The sequence below is a fragment of the Chanodichthys erythropterus genome, chromosome 11, assembly GCF_024489055.1.
Source record: "Chanodichthys erythropterus isolate Z2021 chromosome 11, ASM2448905v1, whole genome shotgun sequence".
Lineage (NCBI taxonomy): Eukaryota > Metazoa > Chordata > Actinopteri > Cypriniformes > Xenocyprididae > Chanodichthys > Chanodichthys erythropterus.
In genome coordinates, this window is record NC_090231.1 from 8,189,482 (window position 1) to 8,213,270 (window position 23,789).

Below are 23,789 nucleotides of genomic sequence, written 5' to 3' on the forward strand. Positions count from 1 at the left end.
TTGTGCCAGTCATTTCTGAAGTAAAACAGAACATTTTAATGTTATGAACTGTAATGCTATATGAAAGCAAGACAAATTCAATCCAAAATGACTAATTTATGGTTTATTTAGATATTGTCACCCTATTAAACTGTTGGAATAAGCTAAGTCATATTTTGTAGTTTTTGGGAAAACACAAAAAACTTAAATACACAATATATGATATTTGTGAATCATTTCAGGCAAAAAGGCTTTGGCAATAGATGCCTGTTGACATACATAGAATGCTGTCTCTCAATTGTAAGAATAACATAAGAATATGCCACGTTCCAAATTATTATGCAATAATAATTGCATTATATTATGCAATTATTATCAATGTCTTATAACTGGTATCAGTCTCAGACGAAATCATTTGCCAGGTCTATGGGAACCCTACTTAGTCACAGTTTTCATACAAAATGGGGAGGAAGAAAGATCTTTCTGAAGATGAAAATACCTGTTTGCTGCTCAACACTGGCTTTTTTATAGCTGCCCTTTTAATACAATACAATACATTTTTTTGACAGGAACTTTCATTAATAAGCCTTTATCTGACCGAGTTCTGCTGTGCTCTAAATCACTCACAAATCTTATGATAATTCGATAATCTCCATTCAGTTTTCACATAATATTAGTTGTTTTCATGCCTTTTGCACAACATTGCACCATTTCATGCTTTTCATCTTCAGAAAGTGCATTTTATAAGTGTGTGGCATGATGGGTTTTGGTCTAAAATCAAGAATGTCACATAGTTTAACTGCTAAAATGTAAGAGTACAATGTACAATTACAAATTAATAATATGTTGAAAATAATCATACGTGGGGGTGAATTGTGCCACTGGCACAACTTAACCCAGGCCCTCTGGCACAAATCACCCCGGACCCACAAGTTTGAAAAACTAGCATGATCCAGCAGTTAAGAGCTAACATCACGCTAACTGTATAGACTCATTGTGTAGCCTGCTAAAGCACTAAAACATGTGTGAAATGTTTACAAACTTGTCTATAATTGTTCAGACACTACAATCTTGAAAAAAAAAAACCTTGATCATAGAAATTTTACTTTGAAAGGGAAAAAAGCTAAAATGTGCTTTCCTCTCATGCCATGTGTCTCTCTTCTTTGGAGGATGAGTAAAATGGATGGCTTTTCAAAATTGTGGTCACATGACCAATTTCTTCTATGGTTTTCCAGAAACAACGGGTGGAACTACTTCCCCCCCCCGGCACAAATCACCCCACTCTCCCCTACTGATTACATTTTTGTCCTTGTCGCTTCGGATAAAAGCATCTGCTAAATGCATAAAATGTTCATAGTCCTTGAAGAGTCGTTTCACTGCTAAAAGGATGATTGCGATAACTTTTCATATGAAATAACACATTTCTGTATGGAATAATTCATGTGAGTAGTTTACATAAAATAGAAAAATAAAAGCACTTTGAAACCTTTCATAGGGCATCTGTTTGTTTTCGAGTTATTGACAGCACATCACAGATGCTTGATCTCAGCTTGTTTTGAATCTGGAACATGCCTTTAAAAGTTGCGTATCACTGCATTTGGATGCTGTAATAAGCAGCTAAAAGGCAAACAAACTGGGATAAAACCTAAAAGGCATGGTTCATTTTAGATGTAGAAATCAAAACATAATGCAACACTTTTGATAAACATTTTCCATTTTATTAAATATAAAACATTTGTCCCAGTTGTATGGGGGCTAACAGAGAACTGAAGTATGAAAACTCCCCAAAGAAGAAGAAGAAAAAAATAGAAACAGACTACTGTGGGAGATTGGTCCTCACATCAGAAGGCGAGGCGGCGGTTTAGGCCAATTTCCCCATGGAGTGCATGGCTCGATCACAGGAGAAAGGCCTGTATGCAACCGTATAAAAAAATTAAATAACGAACAGGAGCAAACAAACTCTGATCAAACAAAATGAGAAAATAGTTTTCATCATTTTTGTTAAGTGGCTTGTTGTTGACATACTTTCATAGAGCTGTGTAGAATAGAAATCTGGTCATTGGTACCTCTATCCTACAGTACAATTCATGTGTTTTTCCTGCTCCACCGCCATGTGTTCAGACAGACACACACACGCACACATACATACACAAGCACGCTCAAAACAAGTATCACCTACAGCAACTGTGCAAAAAAGTCTTTGGTAATCAAAGTAATTCGAGATGGAGAGAGGAAAACGTACAGGAACGAAAACACTATCCATGACTGAGACGGTTACGCAATCTCTAACATACACAACCTCAGTCTGATATCATACGAGACTGAACGTTCAATAAATTAGACAGTGGGAATGAGATGGAAAGATCTACATCCAGCAGTTTCATTCACAGAAGTCAATAACAAATAAATCAAAATCAATGGAAACAAAACAGTGTTATTATGGATCCCCCAGACAAATAAACTGAAAAAATTAAACCAAAAAGGAAAAAAAACAAAACAAAAAAAACTTTTGATCAATGGCCCTTAATTGTCACAATTAAGATTGTTATTTTATAGATCCCCTTTCCCAAGTATCAATCACTTGTTCAAAGCTCTCTGTAAACATTCACAAATAAACATTTACTATTTGCCAGACACCACATGTCCGTGTCCAAAATCCTTCTTCAACTCTATTGCGACATTTTCCGGTGAGGTACACAACAAGTCTGTACGTGAGGTGCCATAAATATAATGCTCAGTATTAAATTTGTAAAATAGATCTCTCGTTGTTGCTCCTCTTACGTCAATGTTCCTTATTTTAACAATCGGTAACGCTGCAAAAAAAAAGTCTGAAGGTGTCGTGCTGCTCCTTTACAGTTTACAAAACAAGTTATTTCAAAATATATCCACAGAAGTCTTTTTTGTAAAAAATAAATAAGGTAGTTAAAAAACACCATAAAGAGGAAGACAGATGGCTGTGCGCTTGTGGGGTCTATTCTGTCCTCATTGATTCGTTATTAGAGTTCGAGATCTTTTGGAAGCCATGGTTGTTCTTCTCCAACCACAGCTCGGCAAGTTGCTGCGTGGAGCCGTGCGAGGATGCTTTGGAACCCAGGCACATTTTGTACTGCTTGGGATCTAGGTTGGGATCGCAAATCACGGGGTGGTGGACGTGCACGATGCCAGTGTCCGTGCTGCGGAACAGCTTGATCCCGGACTGGACGAATTTGTTAAAGAGGTCCACGTCCTCCAGTCCCCAACCTTGGATTGAGACGTCAAAGCCACCCGCTTTGACCAAGTCTCCTTTGTAGACACAGACAATCCCGAAACCGTAGTGTCTCCACAAGCCCGTTTTGGATGTGAACACATAGTGGTTGTCGCTGGGCACCTTGCCCGCGTAGACAACCTTTGGGTCGTACTGGCTAAAGATGATGGGAAAGTACGTCTGTTCCCCAAGTATGGTGTTCCCGCGACATCTGGTCAAGAAGTCGGGGGTAAACAGTAAGTCCACGTCACAGTAGAAGAGTAAGGAATCATTGGTAAAGTGGGCCGAGCCGACCTCCAGGGCCAGAGCACGGGAGAAAGGGCCAGAAACCGGCTTGATCTCCATATCGGCTTTTGGATACTTCATGTGATACTCCCTCATGAGCTCGATCTGCTTAATGCGCTCCGTGTTGTTGTCCGTGCTGAAAAGCAGAATCAGCAACTTGACGTTCTGGTTGGGAATGAGGCAGATCTTCTCGAAGTTGGCCATGAAGCGCACAAAGATTTCATAGCGTCCCGCCAGCGGCACAAGGATGTTGATCTTCTTCTCTTTGGGTTCATGCTGTTCGACGCCTGGGCCGCTCAGCTTGAATGGGACAAGCATCTTGAGAGAGTTGGACAAGAAGGACAGTGAGTCTGAGTCCTGGTTGATCCTGGCAGCTAGCACTCGGGCGTCCATTTCCTCATCTTCCAGGAATTGGATCTTGCTGAATGTCTGCTGAAGATAAGCGTGCCTCCTCACGGGCACCGTCATAGTCTTCCCCTTGTGCTTCTTGTAGAGCAGCAGCAAATCCAGTACATACTCCGCCCCGTACATGGGGTTGACCCTTCGGTATCCGTACTGGATCTCTTTGAAGTCGATGACTCTACCTCGTGTCTTGGCATTGGCGTTAATCATCTCCATTACCTGCATGATGATGTCGTCCAGCGCCATCTTCTGTGAGGAGTCAATGCCTCGACGTGGAGGCTGACCGTCTGAGGACGAGAAAATGTACTTGCCCGTGAGGAACTCCCATTCTAGCACCTCCTCACGTAGGTGGGGATGAAAGCGCATGAACGAAGGAGGCATGCCCAGTTGGAGGTCTTCCTTGTGCACCTCAGTGTTGCTGTAGCGGCTCATCTGCACAATCTCACGGTGAAGCTGGATGGTGCGGTGGCGCAGCTCAGCGATCTTTCGGCTCAACATGTAGCTGTGCAGGCGATACTGGTACGGAGGGTTCTTGTTGGGGTGAAGGGTTATGGCCCGGTGAATCTTGCTGTTGTGGAGATCACGGATGTAGCCCTTCTTGTTTGGCTCGTAGTTCTCATAGAACAGCTGCTGCATCTGAAAAAAAGAAAATGGGTATTAGTTATTGGTTTAGAGATGTCTCAGCGTCATAATAGCTCAACTGTGAAGCTCAATGATATGCAAAAGATATATCATTAAAAACTTGAACAAATAAAAACAAGAAAGGGCACAATGTGTCTTTAGTAAGGCATATTGTATCTTATTTTCCAATTAAAGGGCCAAAGTGAAATGCAAACAAGCAAGTCCACCTTAAGACACAGGAGAAAGATGGAAAGTGGCCACCAGACCAATAATGGCATCCAAAGCGATACGGTGATATGGGTAAGATTACAGAACAAGGGTTGTCTGAGGATTGTGGAAGGTGATACCATCACTAGCAGAGAGTCACAAGACCCAACTAAACCATTTTTATGCCAGTCCTGTAAAGCGGTTTGTACACATACAAGGGAAAAAGTGTTGACATTGTGAAATTACATGATTTGTAAATTATGCGTGGTGGGCCACATATAATATATTTTAGTAGACAAGCTGGGGCCCTTTTGAAATTCAATGTAATTGGCCCGCAGACCGGATTTTGGACACCACATCCATTACTGATAGAGTACTGGGTGGCCAATGTCCGATATGTTATGACTAGACTATGTTATCAAGTCATACTGTAAGTATTGATAGAGCAGTTGATAATTGTCCGTTTTGAGATAAATAACAATTTTGTAAGTGCTACTTTCATTTCATCAAATGCTGCCATTATATTGCGTGTATTTTGTCATAAAGCTGAAACGACAAAGACAACAACAACAACAACCCAAAACCAGTTACGTTATCCTCTACAATATCCTACAAGTCTGTCTAATCAGTTGTAGACCTAGTAATAACCTGTAATCATTAAAGGCAAAACCAGGCGCTCCTAACGCCTGCTCTGCTGGCTCTGGTTGAAAGGGTAATAAGGGTGTGAGAGGAACATGATGTCAATAAGCAGGTTAGATTGGCCTGAGAAAGCTTTGCTCCATCTGAGAGCCTGAGGACGGTACTCAGCAGTAGTTAGAATTGTTGGAACACTTCATCATTAGCCACCCCATAATTATCCCAACTTTGGGTCACATTTATTCTTAAAGCACTTTATGACTCATTATAAAAATTCCATGACAGCCATTGATGTGATGAGGCCATTCATCATCGTTTGGAGTTAAATAGCATTGTGTGGCATTTAGGAATAGAAGCAGAATTAAAATGTGCATTGAAGTAAAACTTGAAGAGGAAGTAAAGGTCAGTTAAAACTCAAAATTAGACCTCACATGCCAAGACAAGGCAAATCAGTGTTATTAACAAAATTACAAGAGCATCTCTTTGCTCCAAAGCAACCACTTTCTTACATTTAGTCTTTTAGCAGATGCTCTCATCCAAAACCACTCACAGTGCATCTTTATTATAGAGGCTTCACAAACGTTTTGACCAACGAATTTCCATAACTCTTCCACATGGATTACTGGATAAGATTTCACTCACAAAGAGCAATTTATAGCCAAGAAGTATGTATATTCACTACAGAAATTTCCATGACTAAAAATTTCACTCATGGAAATGACTTTTCCAGACTTAGAAAAAACACAAATTTAAAACTCTCTTTACACATTCCAGGTTTTTCATGACTGTGGGTTACACACACACACACACACTCACATATATATATATATATATACACACACACATATGTGTGTGGTTGCTAGGGTGTTCTGAATGGTTGCTAGGTAGCACAATACTTTTTAACTACTAATAGCACACCACCAATTAGGTCATGAGATGGATTTACTTTTTCCCCCCACAATACTCCAGAAAGTTTTCCCCATCTGCAGCTCAACGAATGGCAGTTGACACAAATGAAAACATTCAGACTGCGCTGACATTCAGATAACAGACATGTCCCTGCGATTGAGGATGCCAGAGAAATGAACTCAAGCTGCAATCGCAGCGTGCCACAGAGCAAATGTGCCATTGCAGTGATAGGACGGTCATACGGCGTCCTCGAGCCTAAACAAATACATTACAACAAGACACAATCACTTCATTCCCACAGATAAATCCAAACAGGCATATGACAGCATCAGCCTGTTTTTTGTCAGAGCACGAAGGGTTTCCATTACTGTCTTAACAGGGAGCTAAAGCGAGAAAGTCTGTATGAAAAAACAAAACAAAAAACCAACAAAAACCTTAAAAAAGATACAGCTCATCCAAACAACTGAAATTCTGTCATCATTTACTTGCTCTTATGTGAATTATTCCTTTAAACCAAGGGAAATACTTTGCATATGACAACAATAATAATCATTTGAGGAATACAAAGAGCCAATAAATAAATAAAAACAGTAAATAAATGAATAAACAATTTCTGTCCATCCATCCATCCATCTGCTGATGGCAATAATCTCACAAGGGCCAAATAACATCCTATATATTGAGCTATCATGACCCAAATTACTGAATTGCATCAAAGTCCCTTTTAGACGAGCCATTCCACTTGGCGGCCATCTTTGAATCGCCTCTCAGGCAGCTACTTCAGTCATGCAAGTACAGCTCCTATCTCTTTACCAATTGGCAATTGGCTTTTTTATTTAGAAGGTGGGACTTATTCCGCCACATTGATTGTTGCACTTTCTCCCATTGTGAGTGTGTTTGTTTGGTAAATGTAACCAATGATTTTCGATATATACAGAGTCTGTCAAGGGATAGTTCACCCACAAATTCTGTCATCATTTACTCACCCTCAAGTTGTTCCAAACCTGTGTGAATTTCTTCGTTCTGCTGAACACAAAGGAAGATATTTGGAAGAATGTCAGTAACCAAACAGATCAGAGTGGATATATATATCCTCTCTAAGTTCATTTTTATATCTGACTAACAAGTTTTTTTGACATTGAATGGCTTTTCTGAGGTAAATGTTACAGTAAATGTGACATTTTTACAAGCTATTTTATTGGCGCTTTTCCGCAGTTGAAACAATGACTGATCGATTAACGTTACATATGACATGATACGGATTTCAGTAAGTTGTACTGGATCTTTCAACATACCTTCGGTATTCATTCATCCTACATCCATTCATGTTTATTTCGTGTTGTAAAGCGGAAGAGAAAATCGGTTCACGTGCACTCTGCCTCTGTTTGAACTGAAGCGCTAAAGCGATGCGTCAGTCACAACACAGAGCGAGAGAGACGTTTATGGGCTCACTCCAGTCTATGGGAAGGTAGCCCATTTTCGATTTATTGTGCCTGCAAAATCACCCTGACACCCCCCCCAAAAAACCTCACCGGATCTATACAATTCACATAAATTACATTTTGATTCAAAACGGTGAATTTCGACGGAAAGCGACTAGTTTGCAGGCATGTTTACTGACATTCTTCCAAATATCTTCCCTGGTGTTCAGCAGAACAAAGAAATTCACACTACTTGAGGATGAGTAAATGATGACAAAATTTTAAATTTTGGGTTTAACTATGCCTTTAAACTGATTTCAAACCAGCAAAAGCATGGATTTTTGACAAGCAGCAAGAGAGGGGGAAAAAGCATTAGCAGCGCATAAAAACTATGAGTCTGCAGTGATGTGTACTGGTGACATGAAAATGACAGGATCAGTGTAAAGCAGCTCAGAGATGCTGCATCTAAACAGACAAATGTTTGACTTACCCTGCAAAAGGTCAGTGTACTCAGTTTCCCCTTTAAACACATTGGTAGCAACCCTCTACAATGAGAGTAAATCACTCACATATGCGACCAAATTTCATGAGAGGCGACTAAATTAGCCAATGGCTAGTAAACTGTATGATTTCAGTCGCCTGTAATTGAGTTAGAGGCAATACGTTTAGCAGATTTAATTTCATTGCCTGCTGAGCTTTACGCAGCGTCGATTGGCTGAGAGTGCCTTCTGTCACTTTTCTTTCACATACGTGCACTCAACGTAAGAAAGCAGGGCTCGTTGACAGAACAGTCACTGTCTCGACTGGACCAGTGCTGCCGCTTTTTAAGGATTAATCTATATTTAATACAGTGACAACTATGCAGTGCTATTTTACATTTGATTAATTTGTTCAATTTCTGTACCTAATCCACATCTAACTACTGTTAGATCTACATGAAAAACCTTGAAAAGCACTGTTTATTTAGATGGCATATTTTCTATTGTGTTTATTTTTGCTATTGCTTGTTTGATTATTTGACCATATTTTATTACAGACTGTTTACTTGACTTAAATAGTGTTTATATTATAAAATAAATAATTTATATATTATTTATGCACAATTTTTTCACTTGATTTGTTCTTGCATTCCATGTAAAAAGTCTGGCGAGTAAAATAAAAAAAAACGACTAGCCAATGGCGACTCGAGCGTCAGTGTGTCTGTAGAGGGTTGGGGAGATTTGTTTGGAATGGGAGCCAATGGTAAAGTCAACATGAAGTCAAAATTTACACTATTTACATTCTTAATAAATCATTTAGTTGAATATCCCATTTGAAAGACATCAGGTTATGGAAGTAAAATGTTGTGAAAGGATTTTCATGCATTATCCATTTTGTATTCTTTCAAAACATTGATTGATTTTGATGTACAGCTAATTCCCATGACTTCGCCTCAGCGTGGTACTGTTTTCTCCACAGGCTCCATGGCAGATCTGTTATGACAGACCACCGCTCCCGAGTGCTGGGTGACTCAAGGATTTGTTCCGGAATGGTAATTAGTGTGGGAATGTACGGCGAGTGAAATCTGACATGGAGAAGCACATCCTGCCAGTGGAGCATGTGATGCAAGATTACAGCTCAGATTCAGTCCGTCTGAACTGACTACAGCTCCGATAACAGAGTAATATAATACGCTATGCTTGCTGGTTTTAAATTGCAGCTGTACAGATAATGAGACTTGTTTCTCCGCTTTTGCAAAGGCTGATTTCATCATTTAAAATCATATAAGGCCTAATTCATGCACAATTACGTTTTTTCATTTAGACATTCAAGAATGTGCACTGTATTACAATTAGGGCTGCACGATTAATCGCATGCTATTCTCACGCGCATTTCGTCAGTAAAGCCGGTTCCCTGATTACCGCTAAATCGCCATCACCTGCTTTCAAATGAAGCGGCATTTAATAGACAGAGCCGTAGATCACTGAAAAGCCACGCAATATCGCGTTCATATCGCAGATGAATCGCCTGCGATAATGAACGCGATATTGCGTGGCTTGTCTGTGAACTACGGCTCTGTCTATTAAAAGGCGCTCCGTTTAAAAACAGGTGATGGCGATTTAGCGGTAATCAGGGAACCGGCTTTACTGACGAAATGCGCGTGAGAATAACATGCGATTAATCGTGCAGCCCTAATTACAATTAGATTACAGTGTATTAAAACACTGAATTTTTAGCTTGTTTACCAGTAACAGGGTTATTATAGTTAACTAAAAACTATATATATATATAAAAAACTAAAATATTTTTGTTACTTGAAATAAAATAAACATAATAAAATAATATATCTTCAAAAAACTTATTTTATTTTACCTAGTTGCAAACTGTGCCTTATTTTCCTTCTTTAAGGCCCTCAGGAATCTCTCCTTTTTTATCTCTGTATCTCTCTTTTTTTGCGTGTTAATATCATTTAAGTAAAGTAAAGTAACAGGCCATGGCAATGTTGGACCTGTGATGCAATTTATCAGCCTATGAGCGCGTCTGACCGGAGAGGGTCTTAAACATGCCAGAGCGAGTTGGACTACACTAGGATTTATCTGCTGATGAATAAGCAACCGCACAGCTCAGCAGAATCAAAGTCATGTATGTGTGTGATGCAACAACGAAGAGCTCGTCCCTTATACAGATCCCAGACAAAGAATTAAAAACATCCAATTGAGCTGGAACATTTGCCAGAGTTGTTAACTCAAAGCGCTGTGAAGTAAAACAACGGTAATTCTTTCCACTATTTAATGGGAAGCCATTACTCCTGATGTTAAACACGTGTCAAGGCTGATCTGATGGCCGAGAACTTTACACTGCTGGTGAGCATCAAAAACAGATGGATTGTCGAAAATATCTGATGCATGATGCACTGGATGGAAAAACTATTTGTTTACAAATGCATTACATTAAATACAAGGACAGAACAGACAAAACAGCACATGTCAGGGAAGATACTGCAGATACAAAGTATTTCGGGTTTGAAAAATCTATATAATGTTCAGATATGAGCAAGACTGTGGATGAACGTAAGGTCTTTAATGGGAGGGTAATACTAAGTAGGACTGTTTTCCCAATGCCACCCAATTATAAAAACAAAATTAATTATTTACTTAGCTAATCAATAATTAAATGACTTTTTCCATTAGCTTTGAACAGAATAAATTTTTGCATTATGTAAACATATATAAATAGACAGTCTCTTTCTGTCATTTTCAAAAAGAATGTCGTAAGAAATTTAGGGCGAACAAAACAAACTTGTAGTGCAACTCTCCATTTACCGAAAAGTACAAAAATAATTTTTTTTTTTAAAAATGATAAATGTTAGCCAAAAGACATTTTTACTATGCAAAATAAAATTAATAATATGTTATCATGCATATGAAATAACACATTTCTATTAAAATAAAAATAAAATGTAATCATGAAACACTAATTGACATGCTATTTATTTACATTATTAAAATAATAATACATTTAAAATACATTACTAACATGTATATTTACACGAAGGGTGAAGATGTAATTGAAGTTAAATGTCTCAAATTAAAAATTAATCTAACAATATTAACTCTTAAGTAGCTCAATTGTTAACTCCTTCTTCCAGCACTTTTCTCTTGACATTCTCATCTCAATTCTGCAGGTCGGGTTGCAGGCTGCTTGTAAGAGGACGTGAATAATGGAGATTTCACCACTCCTGTCACTGTATGATCGACGTCTTTGGTCTGGGCCTGAACTGGCACGCTTTCTCTTGCGTTCTGGAACGCTGCATGAAAACATTTCAGCATGCCACATTCAAAATCATCATTATGCAACACTCACAATGACGCAGATGAAGCAGCTTCCTCTGCATCACTGTGAAAAAGGCTTGTTGACTGAGAACAAGAAAGAGAGAGGGAGTGTGGAATGAAACCCAGCCAAAGGACATGCCAAAGTATCGCCCGTCTGGTTTTGGCGGTCATTGGGTCTCATCAGCAGAAAAGATGCCATGCATTTGGCAAGAAAGTGAAGTGGTCACAGAAAATAATTATGCAAATTGGTTAACGGTACAAACACACCCACAAAATTAGTGCTGTACACAATTTGCATGATGCAAAACCTTTTAAAAATTTAATTACTGCTGCTGTGATTAATAGAAAACATGTAAAAACATTTCTTTTAAATAAAATTCTGTGTACGAAATGTTTCCTGCAGGAAAACACCAATTTCACCAAGTAAATAGCACTGGCTTTCATAAATAAGTCCCAATCTGTCTAGTGTTTACACAGAAAATAATGTCAAGTTAAATCTAATAAATGACTATATACTTACATTTAATAAGTATATTTAACTAAATGAAAAAAATAAATTTTTACCATGCAAACAAACAAATATTATCGTACCTCTGAAATACTAAATAAGATACTACATTTCTATTATTAAAACAAAATAAATTAATAAATAATAAATAGTACTTTTCTATTGAAATATTAACAAAAATGTAACACTAAACATACTAAATTAATATTATTAAAATAATAAATAGAAAAATAAATTGTAACATGTTAAAACTCTTAAAATAATTAATTAATAAAAAAAACAAAACAATCGTACCTATGAAATACTAAATAAACTAAATTTATATTATTAAAAAAAATCTTAAATGATTAGTTAATTTAACTTAAAAGTAAGGAAACCAGTTGCCTTAAAATTATTAAGTAAATAAACTTCATTTGTAACTGAAAAAAAAAAAAATTTAGGTTAATGTGGAATTGTTTAGTTCACAAAACTTAATTTTTTCAATTGCGTGTTACGTTTATTACTTAACTTAAAAAAAAAAAAAGTGAGGAAACCCGTTGCCTTTTAAAATTAAGTCAACTGATACTTTTTACATTGTAACATCAAAGTCAGCCATAAAGGACCTACAGGAGAAACTGTACGAAATTTGTTCACCTCAAAAGTCCCTCAGTATCCAAACCTTTGAGTTCTAATAAAAAGCCAACGATTTGTCCATCAATGCCTGTGGATTTGATCATTACGGCCAATAATCGGCCCCATTGACGGGCCGCGGGAGTCCGTCACAAAGGACGGTCTCAGAAGATAATGAAGGGTGAGCAGAGGTGGACGCTTCTGTCACTGCCCTCCTTATTGGATCGATTCATAGAGCTTGACACAGATATTCAGCTCTGATAATTGATGGCCTCATCCAACACCTGTCAGCTGAACGGCTCCGCACGGAGAAGAAAGAGCAGCAGAGTGGGACGTTAATAGGTATGGATTCTGCGAGCGCAGGAACCCTGTCAAGGTCTTCTCATTAACATCTGCTGAGCTACTCTGAGACTAATCAAATCCGGCTACCGCTGAGACTTCAGCGATGTCAGGTGACCATACTGGTGCGCTCTCTGACCTCTCTTGACTGCTGTGGTTAAGCGGGGGAAACCGGCCTTAAGCTTAAGACAAACATGGATGCTGGAGCTAAACTCCGGAAAGCATCATGGGACGTTATTCAGAGATATTTTTTGTAAGACTGTATGGTGTGGTTGACACTCAGTGGTGAAGATATAAGACTTGAATGAGGTTTTAAAACAGAGAGAAACTACCTGCATCCAAACGTCTTTCGTCAGAATCATATTTCTTTAATACGGATTTATTCTAGTGTAACAAAACAGACCATCTAGATGCAAAAGCGCATGTGAGGAATGGATAAGGATCGAGTCAGTCATCACCGGTCATATGAAATCTGCTCCTGTTACAGTCATAAGTGTTGTGATGACAGAAATGGGTGGTTTTCCCCCTCTGATTTCTATTGAAAAGCTACAATAAAAGGCCCTTCTCTTCCCAGAACTATGCATGACTAATCAATGATCGTAAGGAACCAGACTTTTACTGTAGGTCAGCGTATGGATGACAGACATGTACAACATACAATAGCTCAGTAAATAATCATAAAGTAATTGCAGTTGCATTTTATAGCTTACAACATTGTATGTTGATCAAAGCAATTTCTTTCCATTTAAACCAAAAATCGCAAAGATACGATTGCTATTTTTAGTGAAGCTAGAAGCTATTTTTGCACTGATGCCAAATTTATCATTCATTATGAATAATTATTTGGTTTGCATATCCAGTTACAAAAAATGAGAAAAATAAGATGAAGCATCTTTAATTTCTATTTAATTCATATAAGCATTGCAACATGATTACTTAATATATACCCCCTAAACTACTCATACTGTGATGGAAGATTGCATTCATACTGCCTACATCGATTGTATTCAGTATTTCTTGCCACTATTTAATCACAAACAGAATTAATGTTTAAATCTAGATTTGAAGATGCTAGAGACCCGACAAAAAGGCAATGGCTTTGTGAAACAGTTCTGACAATAAAACCGGCCAGATTGGTGTTCGACGGATAGGGAAACAAATCAATCAAGCCCTTATCTTGTTCCACGGGGCTTATCAAGAGTATACAGTAAATAACAATACGGTAGCTATCAGTGGAGATAAGAGCTCTGAAATGAGCCTCCTGAAGAGCTCAGGCAACAGATGCCTTGCTGCAAACTGGTGTCTCAATAGCCATCACACACACACACACACACACACGGAAACTATTAATGCTGCTTGGCCAAAGTGCAGCCCGTGGCGATTCAGACCATTCGGCCTGAGACTTCAGTTAAATGCACTGATAACCACGATTGCTTTGGTCTAAACTAGACACCTCCTTTTATGCGGCATCATTGTAAGCACCACTGTGAGAATTATGCAGCTGTTTTGTACTGTACATATTGACATATGGAGAGAAATGTGTCTCACAAATGGACTTGAGTGCCTAGTACAGCAAGATATTCTTCATTTAAGAAATTAAACCCTTTTTTAGAACTAACGGGAGACTGATTAAGAGACCTATGGCCAATTTGTAAATTAACGTTGTTTCCCATATAATGCCTATTCCAAAAAGTACTGATCTACTGACAGGTAAAATATACTAGTAAAAAAAAAAATTAGTATTAGTAAAAAAGTATTTTCTGCTTTCATTTTTTTTTTGTGAATAGTATTGTTCAGAGTTGGTAAGATATGTTTTAAAAAGTCACTTTTGCTCACAAAGGCTCATTTATGCAGTAAATGGAGTAAAAAAAGAAAACCGTAATATCATGAAATATTATTACAATTTCAAATAACTGTTTTCTATTTGAATATATTTTAAAATGTAATTTATTCCTGTGATCAAAGCTGAATTTTCAGCATCATTACTCCAGTCTTCAGTGTCACATGATCCTTCATAAATCATTCTGATAAGCTGATTTGCAGCTCAAAAACATTTATTATTATTATTAATGTTGAAAACAGTTGTGCTGCTTCATATTTTTTGTGTAAACCATGACACATTTTCAGAATCCTTTGAAGAATATAGTTCAAAAGAACAGCGTTTATTTGAAATAATCGTTTGTAACATTATAAATGTCTTTACTGTCAATTTTGATCAATTTAATGCAAAAGTATTAATTTCTTAAAATAAAATCAATTTTTTTTTTTTGAATTGTGCTTAGTTTTATATGAATTAAGTACACATTCCTTCATTATCATTACCACAAAAAGTATGAAAAACTGCTTTCATGCCAAATCAAACTCTGACGTCAAACATACTCAGGTCTGCATCTAGAGTTAAAGCATCCTAAATATCGCCTTATAAAGTGGTGATGTTAAAACCGCATTATTGGCAAGGGCTTGCCTCACATCTATTCACATCCGGCCACTTAAACTCAAGACCTCATCTATTCAATCGCAGACCCATTCGTCTCTTTTTTCAATTTTCCTCTGCATTACTTTATTATGGAAGCTTTTCATTCTGCGCTCAGTGAAATTATGTCTGCAGCAACTGTACTATTCCAATCCATTTCCAAATGACTATAATACAAAGAAAACTGCCATCTTGTCCGCTGACAGAATGTATACTTAGGCTGGCACTTTTGTCTTTGGGTAATTGAGTTACAAAGCTCTTCAATTTGCAATAACCAGCCCTGTTCCTTGGTGGGATGGTGCAATAAGCCGTACTCCTACAAGGTCAGATTTCCATCCCTGGCAGTCGCAGCTGCTGAAGAGGGAACACTAAATCTAAAAGACTGCGGGAGTAAAGGGAGATGACATAAAAAAAAAAAAACATGAAAAAGCACAACTTTGGAAAGTCTGACTTATGAATAGAGGAAATTCCATATCAACACAAGGCTAGGATTGAACCGCAAAGTAGGACAGGAAGTAGAGGGAGAACAGTATAGCTACCTGCTTTGCGGCGGCCAACACAGTCAAAAAAACAGTAATTAGAAAATGAATAAAGAAAATAAACTTGTGCCTGGTGTGGATTTCAAAGCAGCAGCACAGACACCAGGCCAGATTAAAACCAAAACAAAGAAAAGCAGCAGATTTCAATGGTTTATAATGCCTACTAAAAGGGGAATAAAACATTTAAATAATATAAAATGTTAAATAGCGTTATATTTTGCATAAAGAATATTATATTATATATATATATATATATATATATATATATATATATATATATATATATATATATATATATATATATATATATACACACAAATAAAATATTCTTTATGCAAGATATAACAATATATATATATATGTATGTAAGAAGCCACAGATGCTTCTCATGTCTGGAAAGATGTTTGTTGCTTTTTCAAATGTACATTATAAGCGATTCAAACTCACAGTGCTTTCAGATGGATTAGCAATTAGTCATACTTCATTGACAAGCTGCGCATAAAAAAAAATAATAACTGCAGCCTTAGCGATTTCTAAGAATCTGAAGAACATTGAAGAAGTTCAATGTTATTTTTTTTATTGTGCGATAAATCGTGCGACCCTACAAAATACCATATTCAACTAGAAAAAAAAAAAAAAAATGCATTTTATCTCGTGCATGAAAAGACCAGAAACATGCATTAAGAAAATACAGTATAGCACTTTTTTATTATTATTTATTTCATTTTGATTTTAAATGGGCTATAAAATTTCAGCATGCAAATTTTGCCGCAGACAGGTTGAAGTGCTGAGGAACCCTGAAGCCCAAATCTTGATTGAGGAGCTCTTTGAAAGAACCGGTCAATCTGAAAGCATAAAGCAGCAGATCTTCAGAAATCACAGCACATCCGAAACCCCAAAGGGCTCAAGAAAAGCGCTCTGGAGACGTGCTGCTGCAAGGCGAACGCACATCAGACGGGCTCATCTTTGATATCTCTATTTGAAGTGGCTTCCATTCAAAGCATATGACGACGTTAAGAAGCACATGCTAGTGACGGCTGTGCAACACAAAGCAACTCAGCCACAGTAGCTCAAAAAAACCAAAGGTACCCAATATGCATAAAGATAACCATAAATATGCAGAGATAATGTGCAGTCACCCATCAAAACAACCGTGACCTGAAGAAAAAGGTTCATGTATCACCCCAAAGTGGTTTATTTTGCGACAACAAGCGGATGATTGTATATTTTTAAGCTTATTATATGGCAATTTAATAAATAAATAAATAAATGGACATGGAATATTGATTTGAGTTGAAATTAAAACATTGGCAACAGTCAATTATGCGGTTAAGTGGTATTTCAGAAAGCCATGTAATATGAATAATCAAATTGTCACAGCTCTAAAATGTGTTTTAAAACAACACGACTGTACTGCACAAAATGATGTCATATACCAAAGACTGTAGAAATACAAACACGGTGCACTCAAATTCTTTATGAGTGGGACAATGAGCAACAAGCAATATGGTGGAAGAAGTCCCACCTTCTAAATAATAAAAAAAAAAAAAACGAATTGGTAAAGTCATTGCATCACTGCAGCTGCTGTTAGAAGCTCCCAGAAAAGTCAGTGAGATGCGTGCTTAGGAGGACTGGACATGTGCATTGGCTGGACCAACATAAGCTTTTTTAATGCTATTTGAGCCCAAAATACAACATTTACGGAACATTTCATGTCAGATTTTGAGATTTCAGGATTCCCCCATTCAAGTAGATGAAGCATTGCAAATATAGCCACTGAATGAACAGACTTTTCTTGAAAGGGACTTTGCTGTTGCTGCTGTTTAATAAAAGCAATAAGCCACAGAAGGTGATGCGTTACAGCGGTTTTACTGCCTAACTCGCCCTCAGCCGTGGTAAAACTGCTGTAACGCTTCACCTCCTGCAGCTTCTTGTTTAATAAATATAAGTGGCTCATGTATAAGAGCTTGAACACAGCTCTGTTTATGCTTTCATCAGACACTATCTGAAGTCATTCGGTTCTGCACGGTCACACCTAACAGCAAAGCCAATAAACCAGCTGCCAAGCTCTGTGTGAAAAATTACAAACAAGAGGAGCCTTATAATAAGTCATAAAACACTGAATAGTCGATGTCCGCAGCCAAGCACAGGGGAGAGAGGGCAAACTAGACCTCTTTTACTTCAGCTGTCCTCTAGTAAAGGACAAATTAGGTAAAGGTAAAACAAAAACAGCTAATTGTATTTCATATTGACACCTATTTATTATTATTATTGGAAGAAAACATCTATTTAGCATCAGACTACATCTACAGTTTTGGGGAAAATGCTTCATTTAATAATTTGCAGAAAATAAAAATGTATATTATTGGCAATGGTGTTTAAAATAAATAAATAATTCAAAGAACAAAATCTTTTCACAGAAAGGATATTTCACAGCAGAATAATGGTGTACATCACAATATAGTCATTTTTGCTGGATATTCAACCCAAAAATGTTACTTTATAGCTAATTATTGTATTAAAAAAAAAGAATTTTATGCTTTTAAGAGCTGTTATTAAATGTACAGTATATTAATGCACATTTCTATTGCCCAGCCCTACCTTGAAATGAAACTGTCCATGATGAAAGTGAAAAGAGTGAAAGAGCAAATTAAAGGTGAAACGTAAAGAAATGATGGTGACATTTCTATTCAAACAGAGATGATCACGTTCAGTCTTCTTGGCAAGAATAATTCAAACATAAATGGCCTATCATTTATGATTCAGTGTAATATGGACACATTAAACCACAGAGAACCGATGCAGGAAATGAGATAACACAGTACAATGGTGCATTACATCTACATTTCATGGTGGGCCAAGGCACTACGCAATAAACTCAACAGATCAAACTAGATTTATGAGACCATTCAGCAACGACTCCCTCTTTTTTTCCCCTTTACAGATGAACTTCCTGCTGTATCTGTGTTTCTCTTTTAGCCTGCAGCATGTTTAACTCACGGTCTGACACCTCCGCTCCAGAGAGCACGATAATGTTGAGGAAATTCTTTTACTGACCGCAAGTTGGAGCATCCCACAGCCGTCAGTTCATTCCTGGCCTGTTCGTCATGGAGGCTTGTTCATGACGAACAGCAGAATTAATGAAATCTGGCTAGGTGGTGTCTGGGTTTATAGGCCAGTTTACTCAACATGTGTGATGAGGAAGGGGCGGAAAACCCCCAAAAACCTGGTCATGAGCTTCAAATAAATAAACAAGTAAATACATGTTTGAAGAGTTCAAATGCAAAAGCCGCCAAATGCCACCTCGTTAAAAATAAGATGAAGATATTGAGCGAATGATATATTGATATATATATTGGAGTAGAAATATGATTATGTCATTCTAAACTTTATTTATAATAAAAACACCGAGTGTAATTTAAGTGTTTGTATATAAATAAGTTAATTTAACCTTCAATATTATTACAGTAGTGCCAACTGACTTAAATGTGTAGTTTACTGCATTAGTTGAGAGATTTTTTTCCTCTAGAAAATTTGCCATGTGCTGTAACTGAAACACTACATCCAAAATAATCGATATCTAATCGAATTGAAAGCATCTGAATAGCAATCGAATCGAATCCTGAAAATTGTCTCAATACCTAGCCCTAAGTTACTATGTCTTGTTGTCCAAAGAGGTGGACTTTTTGCACCTGAACTCCTTAATTTCCTATATTATATTATATTATATTATATTATATTATATTATATTATATTATATTATATTATATTATATTATATTATATTATATTATATTATATTAATTATATTATATTATATTATATTATATTATATTATATTACATTATATTACATTATATTACATTATATTACATTATATTACATTAGGCTCAATATCAGGTTCAAATTGTGAGAAAAAATGGTTGGATGGAGAATGAAGAATCATTTTCACACATGAATCGGTACCTCTGAGTTCAGACCTCAAATTCATTGAAAGTCTTTGGGATGTGCTGGAGGACACTTTACAGAGTGCTCACCTCTTGCATTGTCAATACAATTCAATACAAGACCTTGACCAAAAATGGATGCACCTCTTGATGAAAATAACATCTCTCTTTTGTACTCTGATATGTCTCCCATTATGTTGTGTTGATTGCAATATTTTATGTACAGCTGTGTTATTACTTTGCTAATTCAACCTTCACACTCTGCTCTAACTGATGGAATGTAAAATCATTAAATACAAAACTGATTTATCCAACTCCAAGCTCACATTGTTTATTTGCAAAAAGCCGAACTTCGTTGCATCGCTTACAGCTTCTGCTTCTGCAACACAACAACATAAATATACAATGTCTGACTGCAGACAAAATCAGCCTGGTAGAGGAAGAGGTAAGTCACATTCTCATTCCCATCTGAGTAGACAGGGTGAATGGGTGCTTATGAAGAGTGCTGCTGACATACAGACAGGACTATTCCTCCATGAACTGTGGATTACAGTGAGTGAACCATGCAATAAAGCCAACCACACAACTGTCTTAAGAGGCATCAGCTCTAAGCTGCATTACAGTCCAATGAATATCTGTCCGAGAACTTCAAACCCACACGCCCACTGCATAAAGACACGTTATTCAATAACCTGAAATCCCTTTTGTTCCTCACAGGTCTGATGAAGCCAAAATGCTTTAGACAAACAGAGAGAGAGAAGACATACCCATAAACCCGCAGGAACACCTCTGTGTGCGATATATGACACATTAGCCTTTAGTTGCTGCTCCTCTGAAGTGTTTGCACAAGATACACAGCATACCATAAATTGGCCAAATGAACAGTGTTGGGTGAGGAACTCTTTAAATCAGGAACAAATATCAGGGTTTGTCTCTTTAGTAATAATTCACAAAAAAAAAAAAAAAAAAAAAAAAAAATATCTCTCAGTTTAAAATGCAACTAACTGTAAATCACTCAAGTTCACCAAAGTAATAAGATAAAGAGGCTGCGATATATTGTGAATATATTATGTAAATACAGTACAGTATAAACAACGTATTTTGTTAATATAATAATACATAAAAAAGTTAGTTCACAAATTAGTATTTTTAACATCTTGTCATTTGAACAACCAGTCAGTAATGATAGTAATTTAATTTGCACAAACCTCAAGTACACAAAACAAGTTTAATTTCAAGACTGACATCACTGAAAGTAACAATAACCTGCAGTTCAAAAAGTGAGTCAGATGTTGATTCAGTGAGTCAATTGGCAACTTGTGAGCCTTTGGTGTGATTCATTAAAACAACTGGCTCATAGGAGTCATTTGTTTGTAAATCAAACTAAATTGGTTAAGCTGTATGGTTCTAATTCACTGAAATTAATCTGCTCATAAGTGTCATTTGCTTGTGAACCAGACTAATCTGGTCCCAATGTCTCGCTAAAAAGAACCGGCTAAAAAAAACAAACAAGCAAACTAAACTGGTTGTGCTGTGTAGTTTCACACTGGTCAGCAGATCTTCCCTTCAGGACCAGAATATGAACAACAAACTCATGTTCATGTTCAAATAGATGTTGGAGATAGCAAACAAACAAAGAACGCATTCAGAACCAGCTCATAAGAAACATTTGTTTACGAATCAAAATAAATTGGTTAAGTTGTATGGTTTTGATTCAATGAAAAGAATCAGCTCATAAGAATCATTTGTATCAGACTAATCTGTTTGCACTGTACGGCTCTAATTCAATGAAAAGAACCGGCTCTTAAGAGTCATTTGCTCATGGGATCAACTCAGAAGAATGCATTTTCTTGGCATTATTTTGTGGTACACATGCAGTCTCTTTATCTCTTCCTATTGAGATTCTGGTAAAGTTTTGCTGTGATGAAGCAACCTCAAGAGCTTTGTTGCTTTCAGACACAATTATTCATTAAAACCTCAATGAAGTATTAACTAAAGTTAATAATCGCTCTCCATTGGTGTTATGAACAGGTGTTTTGGTCTCATAGCTATTTTGACTTATCAGTATCCAGAACCGGAACTACCCGTTGTATAATTCAGATACAGCTGAGTGAATTTGTATTGCTTTTCCTTTTATAGCTGGGTGGCACACACAAATATAACCCCATTCAAACCATCCAACGAAGACCAGGATTCAAAAGCCACCCTCAAACAATGCATTCAAGTTTGCTGATATTGTCTGTCCTTTTTTTTTTATTGAGGGTAGTAATTACAGTCTCCGGGAAAGTTGCGGCAAGCCTGTGGCACACTGGCGCTCTGTTAGCCTTGCTCGAGAGGTGCCGCCCATGGAAAGTAGAGAGAAGTGGGGACAGGAACTGGATTGTGGGTGTTTAGACAGAAGTTGCTGGGAGAACTGAAATGATTAAAGTGAAACAAAGGAGGGAAATGGAGTTAAAAAAGATACCCAATTACATATAATCTGTTTAAGTGCGTCTCTGTCCTAAACAACTCCCAAACTCCCACAATCAGAAAGCGTTGTTTTGGAAAGCCCAGTGCTAAGTTTATAGGATCGAAGTGTAAACCATGGGAGGACCACCACAAATGGAAGCTGTGTTTATATAAAGCTGCAAGCTGGACAAAGCTGGGAGATTATAGCGGTCACTTCCCAGCACACATACTCAAGTGTGAAGGGGTGGTAAAATCATGTCACAAATACTGCCTCGCTTTCAGCAACAGATTCTGTATGTGTGCCCTACAACAAACAGCTTAACCATTAAACCGATGGTAGAGCTGCATGATCAATCGTTAAAAGATCACAATCTCGATTCAAACACCCACACAATCTTATTCCTAAATCACAACGCTTCGGCTAACCTTTGACAAAAATCATACTGGAACATTCAAATCTGTTTCACTTGTGGCAGTTTGCGCGTCAGCTCAACTACTCATCTGCGGCGATGCAGGTTGTGCAGTCATATCTGGCTATATTATGTCATATAACCTTATAACACGTTTAATTTTTAACATTTTGGGAGTCAAATTTGGTAAAAATTGGGTTTCAACAACCAGATGCATTTACACTTGTCCAGTTTCATCTGAAATGCATCTCAGTAAAGGTGTTTTAAAGTGTTGAGAGAGATTTAAATCCCTCTCAAAAGTGTTCCAGAGGGCATTTACACCTGGTCTTTTCACTATCAGAGAAATTACATGAAGATACCAGGTGTAAACAGGCCCTATGATAACCAGTTTATTTGTTCTTGTTCCCTGAAATTTAGGGCCCTGTTTCCACCTGGTATTAAGATGCTCTTTTTTCGATCGGATCACAAGTGGACGACTCTAAATACAGGCGTAAACGGGGTGTAAAACGTTTTGAGCTTGTCTAGTTTCGGCCACTTCCAGAGGTAGTCGAAAACACATTTGACCAGATTGTTTTCGTAGTGGAAACACTCATGTGGTTGAATGTGTTCGAACAGCCATAAAAGATCGCCTACTCTCCGCCTACTGACCTAATGCGGAAACATTATGGGAAGTGTGCTAGCCAGACAGGATTTAAAACTTTGTCGGTTGAAGACCCAAGTTTGGTTTGAAGATGAAAAACGTACCAAGTACAATGTTCTCTCACCATTCCTGATTTCCTAACATGCACTCGCAGCATTCATCGTGGTCTTGCGGCTGTCAGAGCAGAAACGAAAGCTGATGCTCTCCATATGTTTTTCCATTGTCTCCAGGCACATTCATATGTAAATGGCTCTAGCTTATTTTGTCTATTAGATTGAAAGATCTGATAAAAACCATACATTTAACCGCCCATAGACCCTCCCCTCAAAGAAATCAGGACAAAAGTGGTTGAAAGTGGACA

The 23,789-nt window shown here is 37.3% G+C and overlaps 1 protein-coding gene across 1 annotated transcript in view; it reads right to left on the reverse strand.

Moving 5' to 3' along the window:
- Positions 1-1,722: 1,722 nt before the first annotated feature.
- Positions 1,723-23,789, reverse strand: part of chsy1 (chondroitin sulfate synthase 1) — a 77,647-nt gene continuing 55,580 nt past the window's right edge. Inside the window, exon 3 of the mRNA XM_067400382.1 lies at positions 1,723-4,546. Coding sequence (XP_067256483.1) covers positions 2,951-4,546 — 1,596 coding nt within the window. The 3' untranslated portion in view covers positions 1,723-2,950. The remainder of the gene's footprint in view (positions 4,547-23,789) is intronic.